The sequence below is a fragment of the Oryctolagus cuniculus genome, assembly GCF_964237555.1.
Source record: "Oryctolagus cuniculus chromosome 16 unlocalized genomic scaffold, mOryCun1.1 SUPER_16_unloc_1, whole genome shotgun sequence".
NCBI lineage: Eukaryota > Metazoa > Chordata > Mammalia > Lagomorpha > Leporidae > Oryctolagus > Oryctolagus cuniculus.
Window position 1 is genome coordinate 197,215 of NW_027208201.1, and position 17,088 is coordinate 214,302.

A 17,088-nucleotide genomic window follows, 5' to 3' on the forward strand; every position below is an offset into this window, starting at 1 on the left:
GTCCTTAAAGTCATTTACATTCAAGAAGTACAAGTATCTGTATGCATCATCCTGCCCTTGGTGTTTGTCGTGGTGGGAATAAAGTGATGACTTCCAGCTAGTATTGTCTGCCTTATAGTAAAAAGTGAGAAGTCCTCAAATAGTCCCTAGTTCTCATGAGAGTATTAACCAAGGTTTTAGTGTGAAAACAGATTACCATGAGATTACCATGGTTAACAGCAATGTGGAAGGGTTTCATATTTTACAACTGAAGATGTGATGATTTGACATACAGAATGAAACTCCTGAATTCAGGGTGATTACTGGTTCCACAGTGCTTGAGAATCAGAAGGCCTATTGGGTATCTTTGTAAACAGGATCTGCTTTGGGTCTGTGTGGCATCAAGGCAATGTGTGGCTCCCCAGAACATGGGGTCTGGAGGCTGCCCTATTGTTCTTTGGGTCTTTGAAGTGTGTTACACTGGATTTTTCTGGTCTGAAAACTTTCTGAGAAACTCACCTGATGCCTCTCTTCATGCCCTCTGATGCAATCCAGGTACATAATTGCCAAAAGTTCATGGAGAGGTTTATTGACAAAGCCCATGGACCAAATGTAACTAATAGAATTTATGCCCTTGAGTCTTTGTACCCATGGACTTGGAGGAAATACTTGCACCTGGGGTGAAGAGGATGATTCACAAACATGTTTTCCTTCTTGTGTTGTTTATCAGGACAGAAGCCCTGATCTGCAGAGCCTCAGGGTAGAAAGGGTTCCAGATTCCCACATGGACGAATGGACAGATGGTAGAAAGAAATCAGATTGAGCAGTGTTAAAATGGCTTGATGCGAGGAATCATACACACACACACACACACACACACACATGCTATTTGTATGCACATGCATGACCCTTCAAGTTCCACTATGGTTGTGTCCTAGGGTTTTCACAGACTTTGAAGATGTTCCCTTTGAATTTTCTGTTGCTCTTTTTGCAATTGTGTCTCCTTGTGACTTGTGATGATGATCAGAACTGCTTTTTCCAGATGGAACGGAGTTATTACAAGGATGGAGACATTGAGATCGCTGCTTTTTTCCCCATTTACATATACCTTGTGGACAGAATGATTAATATTTTCAAAAACGATATCACATTCAAAGGGTAAGTTCTCTTTGCCATAATCATTTTCCTTGATTTACATAATAGATGCTTGCTATTGGGTCTGCAGATGGATAGGCACATGTGTTGTGTGTCCCTGCCCTTTCCATTTCTGTCCCACCTAAAAAGTTCTGATAATTAACTTGGGGCATGTGGAAGACATTTCTTTCTGCCTGGCACATTCAATTGTTCAGGGAAATGTTATCTCATCATAGGAGAAAGGAGAGTCTGGTTGGGATCTTCTTGTCCTTCGCTGTCCCTGTTCATCAGCTCAGGGGCCTATTGTGCCTCAGTAGCAGGTTCTTACAGAACCCATGCACTGAAATGAACAACCCTGAGTTACATGAGCTCTTCCACATGTGCTCACAAACTTTTCTGCTACATATTAGATTTGGGGCCATGAGCTCACTTCATTTCTTCTACAGTCAAAAAGAAGAAAAGATATTCAAGAAAGTAAGATTTTACTAGGTAAAAGTAACCTCAGGCCACAAGTATAATAATAATTGTATGTTAATGATGAATATACCCATAAGAACTGTAATGGTTGGAATCTACACATTCAGGATGCACCCCTGATTCTTTTTCTGGAAAAATACATTTCAGAAGAGGGATTATTCTGCTCTGCCCATCTTTAAGATACGGTCTACCTGTAGCTAAATATAAATGTTTCATATATATTTATATATGAATATTTCATGCCTCCAGAATATAGTATCTTGTAGGACAGTGAAATTGTTTTCCTCACATCTGTTTATTTTGGTGCTACTTTCTAATTGGTTTCTACTGTAAGCTATAAAAGTAGGTTGATGATACATAGATCTTTGATAGAAGGTAGATATTAGGACATATATCATTGCAGTATCATTAAAGCCAATGGAATTTAGAACTATAGTTGGTGCCACAAAGGTGAGACAACTGATCAAGTATTTTAGGCATTTGTCCTAAGTTCTATCCAGAAAAAATCTAATGGATACCAGCTTGGTATAATGATATTATTCACTTCACATGATTTTTATGAATTTGCCTATTTTGATAGTGCACATGACATCCCAATTATGAAATATTTATTTATTAGTAGTAGTGGTATTTCCCATGGTTATGCATGCAGTACATCATTTACATGTACCCTAAATGATGGAGACCAGAAGAGTGTAAATTTCCCATAGTAGGAATAGAGTCTATGAATAGAGCCCAGGTTCCTCCAAGATGTATACCTTGCCAACTGGAGATCATAACCAAATCTTAGCAAACCCAGGAGAAAATGCCTGTGTTAATGATACTTGGGAATATAATATAAGATTCAACAACTTTAGAACACCCAATAATTATTTATAAACTGTTCTTAGAGATAAGAAACACAACATAAAACAGATTGAAAAGGCAACTCTCAAAAATGCCCAGTGTGTCCAAAAATCTTTTAGACCTTTTCTACCAATGGCAGCGGGAATAAGAAATGAGAGGTTAAGGAATTGATGGAAATGTCAAGAATGAGGAGGGGAACAGAGAAATATGAACTACAAAATGGAATATTATTTGATACTCTTAGCAAGGATTTTTAAAGTTCTTCATTATATACAAAGTATGAGTGAAATATTTGGATAACAAATATTTATAGAAATGAGATTTATATAAAACAATAGATATTGAGCAGCTCTTTACATGGTAATGGATACCTATATGTAAATATATAGGCAGAATATGTATATAATATGCATGCATACATACATATTATGTTGCAACATGAACCAAGAAAAGAAAGACTGTCACTTCCTCTGGAGCACACAGTGACCCTTAATATCAGTGTACATGACCTAGTCTATTCATAATGACTCAACACACAGTAAATCTGAAATACATACAAGGGGCTCCTCATTTACACACTTTGTGAAATGTCAGAACCTGGAAAGTAGAAATGCATCATGTTCTTTGCATGGAAGGATATTTATGTTTGGTTCTGTAGGGAAAATTGGGTGAATAAGGCCAGTTTGGAGTATATACTTTTACCACTGATAATGATTTACTTTAATATATACCTAGTGTTCAAAATAAATGCATGACTGTCTTAGTTGTAAAGCATTAAAACTCCAACCGGGGAGTGTTTCAGTCTTTTCTAAAGTGTCCCTCCCTTTTCACTGATTTCCTTCTTTCAAGCTCTGAATCTGATTTCATTTTCCTGGCTTGTGATGGTGGTTGATGGGTGAGTTTGTTGGGGAAGAGATTTTCCAGGATATATCCAGACTTACATCTACCATTCTCAGTGCTTTGACGTCATCCTTCTATGTGATCGCATAGCCTTCAGTTGAGTTACTCTCTTATCCCATTACAACCTGCAGCCTTATGATCATAGGACTCCTATTTCAAGAAGCATATAATGATGTGATAAGATGAAGCATCATTGTAGTTTCCGAATATAGGAATATTTGTAGAGGCAGTGCTAAAGATGCACCTTTCCTTGTCAAGTTTTCTTTGAAATATGAATGTTATTTCTAGGTGTGCATAAACTTTTGAAAGGGCATTCCAGAGCATATTATAGTATTTAGATATCAAATATAAAAACTTAGAAGACGTAGTTGTTGCCAGAGATGATTTAAATTGATAGGTTTATATTAAAAATAAGATCATTTTCTTTGGCTGCATGGACAGCCATGTGATAACATGCCCAAGACATTATAATGTAAAAGCAGATCTTATTTTCAGAATCATTTAGGCTGGGAGACCGAGGTCAAGGGAGTAGCAGCTATGGTTCTGGTGAGGACATGTGTCCTGCAAATTCAACACTCTTAACACGCTGTCCTCAGCAAATGTGCAGATAATCATTAGAACATATGAATCTTTGGCCAAGACCAATCCATCTGTTACAGTTATTACAGAAGAATTGATGATAATCTGGATTTGAGGCTTCTCCCTTAAAGATCCTTGTGCCTTTCATACAGGTTTCAGTCCAAAAACTACCAGTATGTTCTGGCCTTGGTTTTTGCTATTGAGGAGATCAACAAGAACCCCCAGCTTTTACCCAATGTGACCTTGGGATTTGATCTCTATAATGTCATGCACAGTGACATGATGGTGATGCAGAATCCCTTCATCTGGCTTGCAGGATTAGAAGAGGATGTTCCTAATTACATGTGTAGGAAATGGAGCAAGTCTGTAGCTGTAATATCAGGAACAAGCATTGCTGTCCAAGTAGGGACACTGCTGGAACTCTACAAAATTCCACAGGTGAGTGTGTAAGTGAAAGAGAGGGATAAAACACATCACCTGAGGTGCCTGACTTAGACCCAAAAATTTAAGTGACAGAACCAAATACACTTGCCACAGCATGTGATCAAAAGTGAAGGCGTATAGAGATTAGGTGGATTAGCCACATATTATCAGAAGCAGAGTGTTGGCAAGTGAAAAGGAGAAATGTTTTCCTTAATCTGTGAATGTAATGTCTCAGGAACTAGGATGTTTTCATGCAGGGGGATGAGAAAAATGAAATATTGTAAAATCTTCTGATGCTTCCATCATCTGCTTAATTTCTTCAGGAGTAAGATAGTACACTATGGCAATAACCTTACACAGATTTCTTGCATTTTCTCTTAGCTGACTCTTGGGTCTTTTGAACCACTTCTGAGTGACAGTGGTCAGTTTCCTTCCCTCTATCAGATGGCCCCCAAAGACACTTCTCTGGCCCTTGGCATAGTCTCCTTGATGCTTCATTTCAGCTGGACGTGGGTGGGTTTGGCCATCTCAGACCTCCCAAAAGGTATTCAGTTTATGTCCAATTTGAAAGTAGAGCTGCAGAAGAATGGCATCTGTGTGGACTTTGTGGAATTGATCCCAGTCACTGAGGAGTCACGTATTTCACTCCAGAATAGGTTTCATATCCAGATCCTAAAATCATCAGCAAATGTGGTGATTCTTTTCTGTGACACTGATTCACTCATAGGCATCAGCTTTCCAACATGGGAACGTGTAATGACATGGAAAGTCTGGGTCACCACCTCACAATGGGATTTTGCCAGTTTTGAGGATCCTTTCCTACTCCACTCATTCCATGGGACTCTCATTTTTTCACACCACCATGGTGAGATCTCTGGTTTCAAAAACTTTCTTCAGACAGCTAACCCTTCAAAATACCCAGAAGACTTTTACCTCTTAAGATTCTGGTTATTGGTTTTTGATTGCTCAGTTACTGGGGCATCCTGTAAAACTTTGCAGAACTGTCCACTGAATGCCTCCTTGGAATCCTTGCCTCCACATCGTTTTGATATGAGCATGAGTGATGGGAGTTACAACATATATAATGCTGTGTATGCTGTGGCCCACAGCGTACATGAGATGCTTCTACAAGAGGTAGAAATGCAGCCAGTGAACAATGGGGCAAAGGTGGCATTTTCTCCATGGCAGGTAATTTGGTTTCCATTGTATGACATGTACTCCTGAAGTGATCCCCTTAAGAGCTTCTGCCGGTGTTCAAACCAAGTAGCTTGGGAACATTTCTCCAATCACAAGATATATATGAGCCTCTGCTTGTAATTTGTCATAAGACACAGGGTTCCATTGACAAGTGGGAAGGTAACTTGGATAAGCTTCAGTGTTGTGTCTTAAAAAGTACTCTCCCATCCTGTCAGTTTAATTAGGACTTGTGAATACCTAGAATCTGTCATTCTGTTTTCAGTCTCAACGGTAAAAAATTATTACATTTTAGTGTCAAATGTTGTTGAGTATGTTCATCCACAATGTACATAAGACATCTCATTAAATTGCATATTTTTTATCCTGGTAACTGTACTACAGATGGTTGTCCTAGGTACACTGAGAAAATAAGTGAGTGTTGGTAGCATGGAGTCCACAGTTGGAAATGATCAGAATCTCACAGTTAGATATTTTTGATTGCCCTAGTTTTTAGATGAAAATGAGTGAAATCATACTTACTTTGATGTAGTTCTCATCAGGTTTTTAGTTTTAATTCATTGGGTAGCTATAAAAAGTTCCCTTTGTTTATTTGTGATTACAGACAAAAGGCTTTCTCTAACCTGGGTTTGATGTGTTATTGCTTGGGCAGTCTTCATGTGAATATGATGTATTTTTTCAGTTGCACCCGTTTCTCAAGAACCTCCAATTTAACAATCCTGTGGGTGACCTAGTGAATTTGAATCACATGACGAATTTGGAAGCTGAATATGACATTCTCAACTTTTGGAATTTTCCATATGGTGTTGGACGTAAGGTTAAAGTAGGACAGTTTTCCCCTTATGCCTCACAGAGCCAGAAGTTGTCTCTCTCTGAGAATTTGATAGAATGGGCCACAGGAATTACAGAGGTAAGTTGCACCTGATCATAAGGTTCACAATGCACATTGTTACCCACAATTCATATGGGGATTTGTGCCACTTGGCTTATTAAAAACACACTTAGAGACATTAAACTACACCCCTTCCAATCTAAATACTTTCTTATGTTTTTAGTGTCTGAGGTTGGACACTACACGTACTTGTTCCTCCACATGTTTTGATTCCATTTATTTAGAAAATCAAATTGCATGCAATCATTGTGTCAGAAATAGGTATCTACAGCTTAAGAGAACAGGTTGTGCAGGACTTGAAAACCCTCTACTTGGAACAGAAGTAACATTCCCAATATGACCAATATTCATTTGATTTTTCTCAGACTCCACATTCAGTATGCAGTGAGAGTTGCAGCCCTGGATTCAGGAAAGCCTCTCTGGAGGGGAAGCCTACCTGTTGTTTTGATTGCACACCTTGTCCTGAGAATGAGATTTCCAATCAGACAGGTAAGTCAGTGCCAGCCTCATGGAGAAGTTAACACATGTTTCTTAAAATATTCCTCTTCTCCATGGAAAGAAAAGGATGTGGAGTATGACTGCTGAGAAGATTCTTTTCACCTTCTGGTAGAAGTTAAACCTTATATTCAGTAATAACCCTTAAAATGATAAAAGTATGCACACTATACTTTACTGCATGTAGTATTTGCAAAATCATTTTGGTAAATTCACGTCTGTGTTCCTTGTACATAAATAGATAAAACGCTTTCACCTAATTCAAGCATAGCATGCTTGGAGTGAGAAAGCACAACTCTCATCAAACTGTGTGTAATTTGAAAAACTGTATTAGAAATTATACAGTATATCATGCTGAGGATAATACTCATCAGATATCATAAACGAGCTAACCTTAGCCTTTGAGCAAAATCATTGCATATCAAAATATAAATCTTCAGGAACATTCATATGCTTACACTCATACACACTCAGGAGTAAAATTTATTTTGAAAGAATACAGGCTGACATCCATGGTAAGGACAGAAATCCTACATGAGGAGTAAGTGCACAGTGGCTCCTGTTGTTGACTTTACAAATTGATACTCCTGTTTATGGCATCAGTAATCTCCCTATGCTCCAGTCAAGAGTTTCAATGGCTATGGAAGCCTTTTGAGTTCTCCGACTCTTACCTTGTTTAGACAAGGCCATGGTCAAAGTGGAAGTTCTCTCCTCCCTTCAGAGAAAGGTACCTCCTTCTTTGAAGACCTGTTCTTTCCACTGGGATCTCACTCAGAGAGACATTTCATTTAGGTGTTTTTTCTTTTTTTTTTTTTCTCCAGAGGGTCCTGGCTTTCCATGCCTGAAATACTCTCATGAGCTTTTCAGCCAGATCCGAATGCCTTTAGGGCTGATTCTGAGGCCACAGTGCTGTTTAGGACATCTGCCATTCTATGAGTCTGCTGAGTATCTCACTTCCCATGTTGGATCACTCTCCCCTTTATTTGTTCTATCGGTTAGTATTAGCAGGTACTAGACTTGTTTATGTGCTCCCTTTGACTCTTAGTCCTTTCATTATGATCAATTGTGAACTGAAATTGATCACTTGGAATAGTGAGATGGCATTGGTACATGCCACCTTGATGGGATTGAATTGGAATCCCCTGGTATGGTTCTAACTCTACCATTTGGGGCAAGTCAGCTTGAGCATGTCCCAAATTATACATCTCTTCCCTCTCTTATTCCCACTCTTATGTTTAACAGGGATGACATTTCAGTTAAATTTCAACACTTAAGAATAACTGTGTATTAATTACAGAATTAAACCAGTCATATTAAGTAGAACCAACAAAAAATACTAAGAGGGATAATGTATTAAGTTGTTCATTAACAGTCAGGGCTATGCTGATCAAGTCACCGTTTCTCATAGTGTCCATTTAACTTCAACAGGTTTCCTTTTTGGTGTTCAGTCAGTCATCACGGATCAGGGAGAACATATGGTTTTTGCCCCTTTGGGACTGGCTTATTTCACTCAGCATGATGTGTTCCAGATTCCTCCATCTTGTTGCAAATGACTGGATTTCGTTGTTTCTTACTGCGGTATAGTATTCTAAAGAGTACATATCCCATAATTTCTTTATCCAGTCTACCGTTGATGGGCATTTAGGTTGGTTCCAGGTCTTGGCTATTGTGAATTGAGCTGCAATAAACATTAGGGTGCAGACTGCTTTTTTGTTTGCCAATTTCATTTCCTTAGGGTAAATTCCAAGGAGTGGGATGGCTGGGTCGAACGGGGGGCTATCTTCAGGTTTGTGAGGAATCTCCAGACTGACTTCCATAGTGGCTTGACCAGTTTGCATTCCCACCAACAGTGGGTTAGTGTCCCTTTTTCCCCACATCCTCGCCAACATCTGTTGTTGCTAGACTTCTGCATGTTAGCCATTCTAACCGGGGTGAGGTGAAACCTCATTGTGGTTTTGATTTGCATTTCCCTGATTGCTAGTGACCTTGAACATTTTTTCATGTGCCTTTTGGCCATTTGGATTTCCTCTTTTGAAAAATGTCTATTGAGGTCCTTGGCCCATCTCTTAAGTGGGTTGTTGGTTTTGCTTTTGTGGAGTTTCTTGAACTCTTTGTAGATTCTGGTTATTAACCCTTTATCTGTTGCATAGTTTGCAAATAGTTTTTCCCATTCTGTCGGTTGTCTCTTCACTCTCCTGACTGTTTCTTTTGCAGTACAGAAACTTCTCAATTTGATGCAATCCCAATAGTTGATTTTGGCTTTGACTTCCTGTGCCTCCGTGGTCTTTTCCAGAAACTCTTTGCCTGTGCCAATAATTGAAGGGTTTCTCCAATGTTCTCTAATAACTTGATGGTGTCAGGTCATAGATTTAGGTCTTTAATCCATGTTGAGTGGATTTTTGTGTAAGGTGTAAGGTAGGGGTCTTGCTTGATGGTGCTGCACGTGGAAATCCAGTTTTCCCAGCACCATTTATTGAATAGAGTGTCCTTGCTCCAGGAATTGTTTTTAGATCCTTGATCAAATATAAGTTGGCTGTAGATGTTTGGGTTGATTTCTGGTGTTTCGATTCTGTTCCATTGGTCTATCCATCTGTTTCTGTACCGGTACCATGTTGTTTTGATTACGACTGCCCTGTAGTATGTCCTGAAAACTGGTATTGAGATGCCTCCGCTTTGTTGTTGTTGTTGTTGTTGTTGTTGTTGTACAAGATTGCTTTAGCTATTCGAGGTCTCTTGTGCCTCCATATAAATTTCAGCATCATTTTCTCTAGATCTGAGAAGAATGTCTTTGGTATCCTGATTGGAATTGCATTGAATCTATAAATTGCTTTAGGGAAATGGACATTTTGATGATGTTGATTCTTCCAATCCATGAGCATGGAAGATTTTTCCATTTTTTGGTATCCTCTTCTATTTCTTTCTTTAAGATTTTGTAATTCTCATCATAGAGATCTTTAACGTCCTTGGTTAAGATTATTCCAAGGTATTTGATTGTTTTTTTAGCTATTGTGAATGGGATTGATCTTAGCAGTTCTTTCTCAGTCATGGCATTGCTTGTATATACAAAGGCTGTTGATTTTTGTGCATTGATTTTATATCCTGCCACTTTGCCAAACTCCTCTATGAGTTCCAATAGTCTCTTAAAAGAGTTCTTTGGATCCTCTAAGTAAAGAATCATATTGTCTGCAAAGAAGGATAGTTTGACTTCTTCCTTCTCAATTTGTATTCCTTTAATTTCTTTTTCTTGTCTGATGGCTCTGGCTAAAACTTCCAGAACTATATTAAATATCAGTGGTGAGAGTGGGTATCCCTGCCTGGTGCCAGATCTCAGTGGAAATGCTTCCAACTTTTCCCCATTCAATAGGATGCTGGCCGTGGGTTTTTCATAAATTGCTTTGATTATATTGAGGAATGTTCCTTCTATACCCAATTTGCTTAGAGTTTTCATCATGAAAGGGTGTTGTATTTTATCAAATGCTTTCTCGGCGTCTATTGAGATAATCATACGGTTTTTCTTTTGCAGTCTGTTAATGTGGTGAATCACATTGATTGATTTATAAATGTTGAACCATCCCTGCATGCCAGGGATGAATCCCACTTGGTCTGGGTGGATGATTTTTGTGTTGTGTTGTTGTAGTCTATTGGCGAGAATTTTATTGAGGATTTTTGCATCTATGTTCATTAGGGATATGGGTCTACAATTTTCTTTCAGTGTTGCATCTTTCTCTGGCTTAGGGATTAAGGTGATGCTGGATTCATAGAAAGAATTTGGGAGGATTCCCTCTTTTTCGATTGTTCTGAATAGTTTGAGAAGAAATGGGATTAGTTCTTCTTTAAATGTCTGTTAGAATTCAGCAGCTGGTGCCGTGGCTCAACAGGCTAATCCTCCACCTAGCGGCGCTGGCACACTGGGTTCTAGTCCCTCTCGGGGCACCGGATTCTGTCCTGGTTGCCCCTCTTCCAGGCCAGCTCTCTGCTGTGGCCCGGGAGTGCAGTGGAGGATGGCCCAAGTGCTTTGGCCCTGCACCACATGGGAGACCAGGATAAGCACCTGGCTCCTGCCATTGGATCAGCGTGGTGTGCCGGCCATGGTGGCCATTGGAGGGTGAACCAACGGCAAAAGTTAGACCTCTCTCTCTGTCTCTCACTGTCTACAGGAACATCTTAACTTGTTTGATCAAATACTGCCAGATTTTTCAGCAAAATGAACTTGTAAGACACTGTTGTTGAAATAAATTCACACATAGAAATTTTAAACAATGTAAACCCAACAGTATTTTTAAATAGGTTACATTATGCCCAATGTCTTGCATAAAGTGTAACTCAGTTTATAATCCTTGAAAAATAGTAATAAGAATGAGCATTTCTGAAGAAAACCATTTAATAAATTTAAGTTATCTAAGAATTATAAAAAAAGAACAAAACAACACAAAATGCCAAAAAGAAGGATCAGTTTTCAATCCTAAAGTGTATTTTAGAATGCCAAAAACATGGAAGTTATGGCTGAAGATTGTATACAAAGTTGCAGAAAGAATGTAACTTCTGCAGGAAATTACCCATTGGTCTCTTTGTGTATATAATAAAAATGAAAGCCATGCAAGTTATTATAAAGGAAGATTTAAAATGGCATCATTTTCAACTGATATTGGGATGGTGTAATACAATCAAAAATCAGTAATTGAGTTTAGTAGTGCTGGAATACTAGATTAAATACAAAAAGAGGTATTTTTGCTTATCAATTCTGGAAAACAAAGCTCTGAAAGATGAGCACATGTAATGTCTCAAAAGTATGAACTATCCAAAAATAAGACCACCTAAACTTTGGAAGACATCTGCAGGTTGTGACAACTGACATTGATGGAGAAATGTATGGAAAAAGAAGCGGATACTGGCAGAGATGGAGATAAAATTCATGTTCAAGAATAAAAAGGCAGCAAAGTGGAAATATGCCAGTAGGGTTCAAGGTGATCTACAGACAGACTTTGATTACAGGCAGCATCCCAGTGTGTTCCTTGATGGAAATTTGCTCAAGGGTGGCATCTTATCCAGAAGGTATCAAGTGTACAACTCTTCTGTGTTTCTCTAGAGCTTGATCATCTGTTTTCTAATGGTGATCTCTCAATCAGTGCTTGCCCATAGAATGACTATCCAGATCCTACCTTAGAGAGATGTGGTTTAGTGAGATCGTTGTGTGCTTTCTGTGCACCCAAAATTCACAAAGTCAATCTCCCAGTGCATGACACTAAGAGTGGGAACCTGGGGCCAGTGCTGCATCATAGTAGTTGAAGCCTCTGATTGGGATGCCAGCATCCCAGTTGGGCAGCGGTTCCAGTCTCAGCTGCTTCACTTCCAATGCAGCTCTCTGCTGATGCTTAGGAAAGCAATAGAAGACGGCCCAAGTTTCTGAGTCCACACCATGTAGGAGACCCAGAAGAAGATCCCATTTATTGCCCTAAGACAGCCTAGTTCCATTTATTGCCATCATTTGGGGTGTGAATCACTGGTGGAAGATGTCTTTCTTTCTCTTTTTCACTCTTTTCCTTTCTCCCTCTCTTTTTCTCCCTGCCCTCCTGTCCTTCTCTCTCTCCCTCTCCCTCTCTCTCCCTCATACTTCTCTGCCTCCTTCTGAAACTCTGCATTTCCATTAAATTATAAATAAATAAAAACACTCATTAGAAATAAAGACTGGGGCCTTTGGTCATTGATTAGGCAATGAGAGTACAGAGGGAATAACACCAATAAAACAAGGGCTCACTGCAGGCATGGAAAGCGAACACTCTGGCCAAAAAATAGGCTACATGGAGGATCTCTGTGAGACCCCAGTGGAAAGAAATGATCGTCAAAGAAGGATATACTCTTCTCAGAAGGGAAGAGAGACCATCCACTTTGCTTATGGCAGTGTCCAAATGCTGATGGAGTCTATGGTTACAGAGGACTTCCATAGCCTTGGCAGCCCATGGCAAGAGCCTTGGGTGATCACTGATATCATACGTACAAGTGTTAATTGTTAACGGAACAACGAAATCACTGTGCATTTATTCCCCATTTAGTAACTCCATTCATAATGAGTTGAACTGTGAGAATCGACTGCAATTTTTTCTCAAACTGTACTCTATATGTAGTGTGTCTGTGTGGATGCAAACTATTGAAATCTATATGTTATATGGAGTTGGTCCTCTGTATATAAAATCAAATAAAAATGTAACATAATGAAGAAGGAGATGGGAGAGGGTGAGGGAGGTGGGATGAGAGTTGGGATGGGAGGGTGGGTTTAGGGGAAAGAAACACAATATTTCTAAAGTTATATCTATGAAAAAATGCATTTGTTGAATAAAAACTTTAAAATAAAAATATGAAAAAATGCAATCACTATATAAAAACTTAAGAAAACAAGGACTGCTGCTTGCTCTTGTTTAAAGTGAGGATGCATCAAGCATGTGCCATATATAAAGGTCAGAGTAGTCTTCATAATACATGGAAACCTCTGGAATCTTGATCACCACTTCCAAGTGTGGAGAAACCACGAAGAATGAATTTGCGGTGTTAAAATGATACAGGCAAAAAAGGTAGGATTTAAAGCACCAGGAGTAGTTTCAGAGAGTAGCCTGTAGGTCTTGGTTAGGAGAAAAAGTACATGTACTCATCAGTACGCAAGGTAGTTAGAGAGATGAAGTAATAACTCTGGCTAACATGAGGAAGATGGGCATGAATAATGGCTAATAATTTCCTAGATGTTATTTTATATGCTATTTCAACATCAAATTAGGGCTATTTGCCTAAACTAGCTATGTCCGTTATTCCAGAAGGTCCTTGTGAATCAGAAATAACTGAACTTAGGATGATGTTCTTGTACGTTTCTTGCCAGATATGGACCAGTGTATGAAGTGTCTGGATCATCAGTATGCCAACACAGAGCGAAACCAGTGCTTCCACAAAAAAGTGACCTTTCTGTCTTTTGAAGATCCCCTGGGGATGACCTTGGTCTGCACAGCTCTGTGCTTCTCTGTCCTCACTGCTGTGGTTCTTGGGGTCTTTGTGAAGCACCGAGACACTCCCATAGTCAAGGCCAACAATCATTGTCTCAGCTACATGCTGCTCATCGCCCTCATCTTCTGCTTCCTCTGCTCCTTAGTGTTTATTGGTCGTCCCAACACAACCACCTGTGTCCTCCAGCAGACCATGTTTGGAGTGGCATTCACCGTGGCTGTTTCCACTGTCCTGGCCAAAACTATCACTGTGCTTCTGGCCTTCAAGGTCACTGCCCCAGGGAGAAGGATGAGACACTGGCTGATATCAGGGGTACCTAACTCCATTATTCCCATCTGCTCCCTGATCCAACTGGCTCTCTGCGGCATCTGGCTTGGGACTTCTCCTCCCTTTATTGACACAGATGCACACTCAGAGCATGGCCACATCATCCTGGTGTGTAACAAGGGCTCAGTCATTGCCTTCTACTGTGTCCTGGGCTACCTGGGCTCCTTGGCCCTGGCGAGCTTCACTGTGGCTTTCCTAGCCAGGAATCTGCCTGACACCTTCAATGAAGCCAAGTTCCTGACATTCAGCATGCTGGTGTTCTGCAGTGTCTGGGTGACCTTCCTGCCTGTCTACCACAGCACCAAGGGGAAGGTCATGGTGGCTGTGGAGGTCTTCTCCATCTTGTGCTCCAGTGCGGGGCTCCTGGGCTGCATCTTTGTCCCCAAGTGCTACATTATTCTCCTAAGACCTGAGAAGAATGCTTTGAAAGGATTAAGGGATAGAAGAATTTCTAAGGAAACATATGTTCTCAGGTGTAGCTCTTAGGCTCTCTCAGTTTTTATTGGTTAGAATCTAATATTATAAAACATTTTGCATTCTGATGTTAAAAATAACTTGTATAATGTACCCTCCTTATGAACAATTTATACTTTTCTTAATATGTTTTTGTTCTGAAGGTCCAATTTACAGAAAATGAAGATAGAGAGTGGGAGAAACCTTCCATCTGGTAATGGAATCTGAAGATATCTGTAGTGGCCCAGTGCTAGTTCATGCCAAAGCAAGGAGATTAATTCAGGTTTTCATGTGAGTGTCAAGGACAGAAAGGCTTAGGCCATCTTCCAAAGCATTTTCTAGATCTTAACAAAAAGCTGGATTGCAAGTGGAGCGGACAAGACATGAACTGGCACCAACATGGGATGTCGGGGTTATAGGTGCTACTTATAGCCACTATACCCCCATGCTGTACCCATTCCTTCTCTCTTCAAAATAATACTATGAACTAATTTCTTAGTCTGGGTTTTATGTTCATAAGCACAAAACCAATCTCAGATAAAGGCTCCCCTTGAAACTTTTCATTTCTTTTCAATCCTGTATTTTCAATGTCAACTCATTGACATTGTCATATTCATATTTTAATAAAATGAGTTACACATTTCTTTGTTTTTATTAATTCATTAGTCTATATTAAAATAAGCTTATTAATATAGTTGAAATATTTCAGCACAATCTTTAGACATGTTAAATCATTATAATGTGTAATTCATTGTCAAGAAAATGCTGAATTATATATCATTTCATATGAATTTAAAATGATGTAAAAAAATAAATAAATATAATGATGTGATAATCACACATCAAGTTTTCATTATACATAGAAGTGATTCTGTAAACTTCTTTTCCATCTCTTCATTTCTATTTATTATCAATCTGGCTTTGATTTACTTTTGCCAATACCAGACATAAGAAAGTGATTTTTGATGTAATCCAACTGTGAATATTGGCTTTGACTTCCTGTACCTCTGGGGTCTATTCCAAGAAATCTTTACCTGTGCCTATATCTTGCAGGGTTTCTTTGATGTCCTCTAATAATTTGAAAGTGCTGGTCATAGTGAGTGGATTTTTGTGTAAGATATAAGGTAGGGGTCTTGCTTCATGCTTCTGCATGGGTAATCCATTTTACCAGCACTATTTGTTGAATGGACTGTCCTTTCTTCAGGAATTTGTTTTAGCTCCTTGATCAAATATAAGTTGGCTATAGATGCTTGGATTGATTTCTGGTGTTTCCATTCTGTTCCATTGTTCTACCCATCCATTGTGATACCAGGCTGTTTTGATTATAGATCCACTGTGGTAAGTCTTGAAATCTGGTATTGTGGTGCCTCTGGCTTTGTTTTTGTTGTACAAGATTGCTTTAGCTATTTCAGGTCTCCTGTGCTTCCATATGAATTTCAGCATAATTTTTTCAAGATCTGAGAATTTCTTTGGCATTTTGATTGGTATCACACTGAATCTATAAATTGCTTTTGGGAGAATGGAAGTTTTGATGATATTGATTCTTCCAATCCATGTGCATGGAAGAATTTTCCATTTATTGGTATCCTCTTCTATTTCTTTCTTTAAGATTTTATAATTCTCTGGCCAGTGCCATGGCTCAATAGGCTAATCTTCCACCGGCGGTGCCAGCACACCAAGTTCTAGTCCCAGTTGGAGCACCGGATTCTGTCCTGGTTGCCCGTCTTCCAGGACAGCTCTCTGTTATGGCCCAGGAGTGCAGTGGAGGATTACCCAAGTGTTTTGGCCGTGCACCCGCATGGGAGACCAGGAGAAGCACCTGGCTCCTGGCTTCGGAACAGCACAATGTGCCAGCTGCAGCGCGCCGGCTGCAACAGCCATTGGAGGGTGAACCAACCGCAAAAAGGAAGACCTTTCTCTCTGTCTCTCTCACTGTCCACTCTGCCTTTTCAAAAACAAAAAAAAAAGATTTTATAATTCTCATTGTAGAGATCTTTGATGTCCTTTGTTAAGTTTATTCAAAGGTACTTTTTTTTTTGTAGCTCTTGTGAATGGGATAGATCATATAATTTATTTCTCAGCCATGGTATTGCCTGTTTATACAAAGGCTATTGCTTATTGTGCATTGACTTTATATCCTGCTACTTTGCCAAACTCTTCTATGAGCTCCAATAGTCTCTTAACAGAGTTCTTTGGATCCCCTAAATAAAGAGTCATATCATCTGCAAAGAGGGATAATTGTACTTCTTCCTTTGCAATTTGTATCCCTTTAATTTCTGTTTCTTGACTAATGGCTGTGTATAAAACTTCCAGAACTATACTGAATAGCAGTGGTGAGAGTGGGCATCCCTGTCTGGTACCAGATCTCAGTGGAAATGCTTCCAACTTTTCCCCATTCAATA

At 39.3% G+C, this 17,088-nt stretch overlaps 1 protein-coding gene across 1 annotated transcript; it reads left to right on the plus strand.

Annotated features, from left to right (window-relative positions):
• The first annotated feature begins 4,068 nt into the window (after positions 1–4,068).
• LOC100338377 (vomeronasal type-2 receptor 116) lies at positions 4,069–15,306 on the plus strand. The gene is made up of 5 exons (XM_051827904.2): positions 4,069–4,353; positions 4,720–5,526; positions 6,215–6,442; positions 6,790–6,913; positions 13,785–15,306. Exons 1-5 carry the CDS (start codon positions 4,183–4,185, stop codon positions 14,717–14,719), a joined length of 2,265 nt encoding a protein of 754 aa, XP_051683864.2. The 5' UTR covers positions 4,069–4,182; the 3' UTR covers positions 14,720–15,306.
• Positions 15,307–17,088: the final 1,782 nt, after the last annotated feature.

Excerpts from the sequence above, each read along its gene's own strand:
- LOC100338377 (XM_051827904.2), top strand. The coding sequence starts at position 4,183 with ATGCACAGTGACATGATGGTGATGCAGAATCCCTTCATCTGGCTTGCA. Across the intron at positions 4,354-4,719 it reads AACTCTACAAAATTCCACAG|CTGACTCTTGGGTCTTTTGA; the intron begins GTGAGTGTGTAA and ends ATTTTCTCTTAG. Across the intron at positions 6,914-13,784 it reads TGAGATTTCCAATCAGACAG|ATATGGACCAGTGTATGAAG; the intron begins GTAAGTCAGTGC and ends GTTTCTTGCCAG.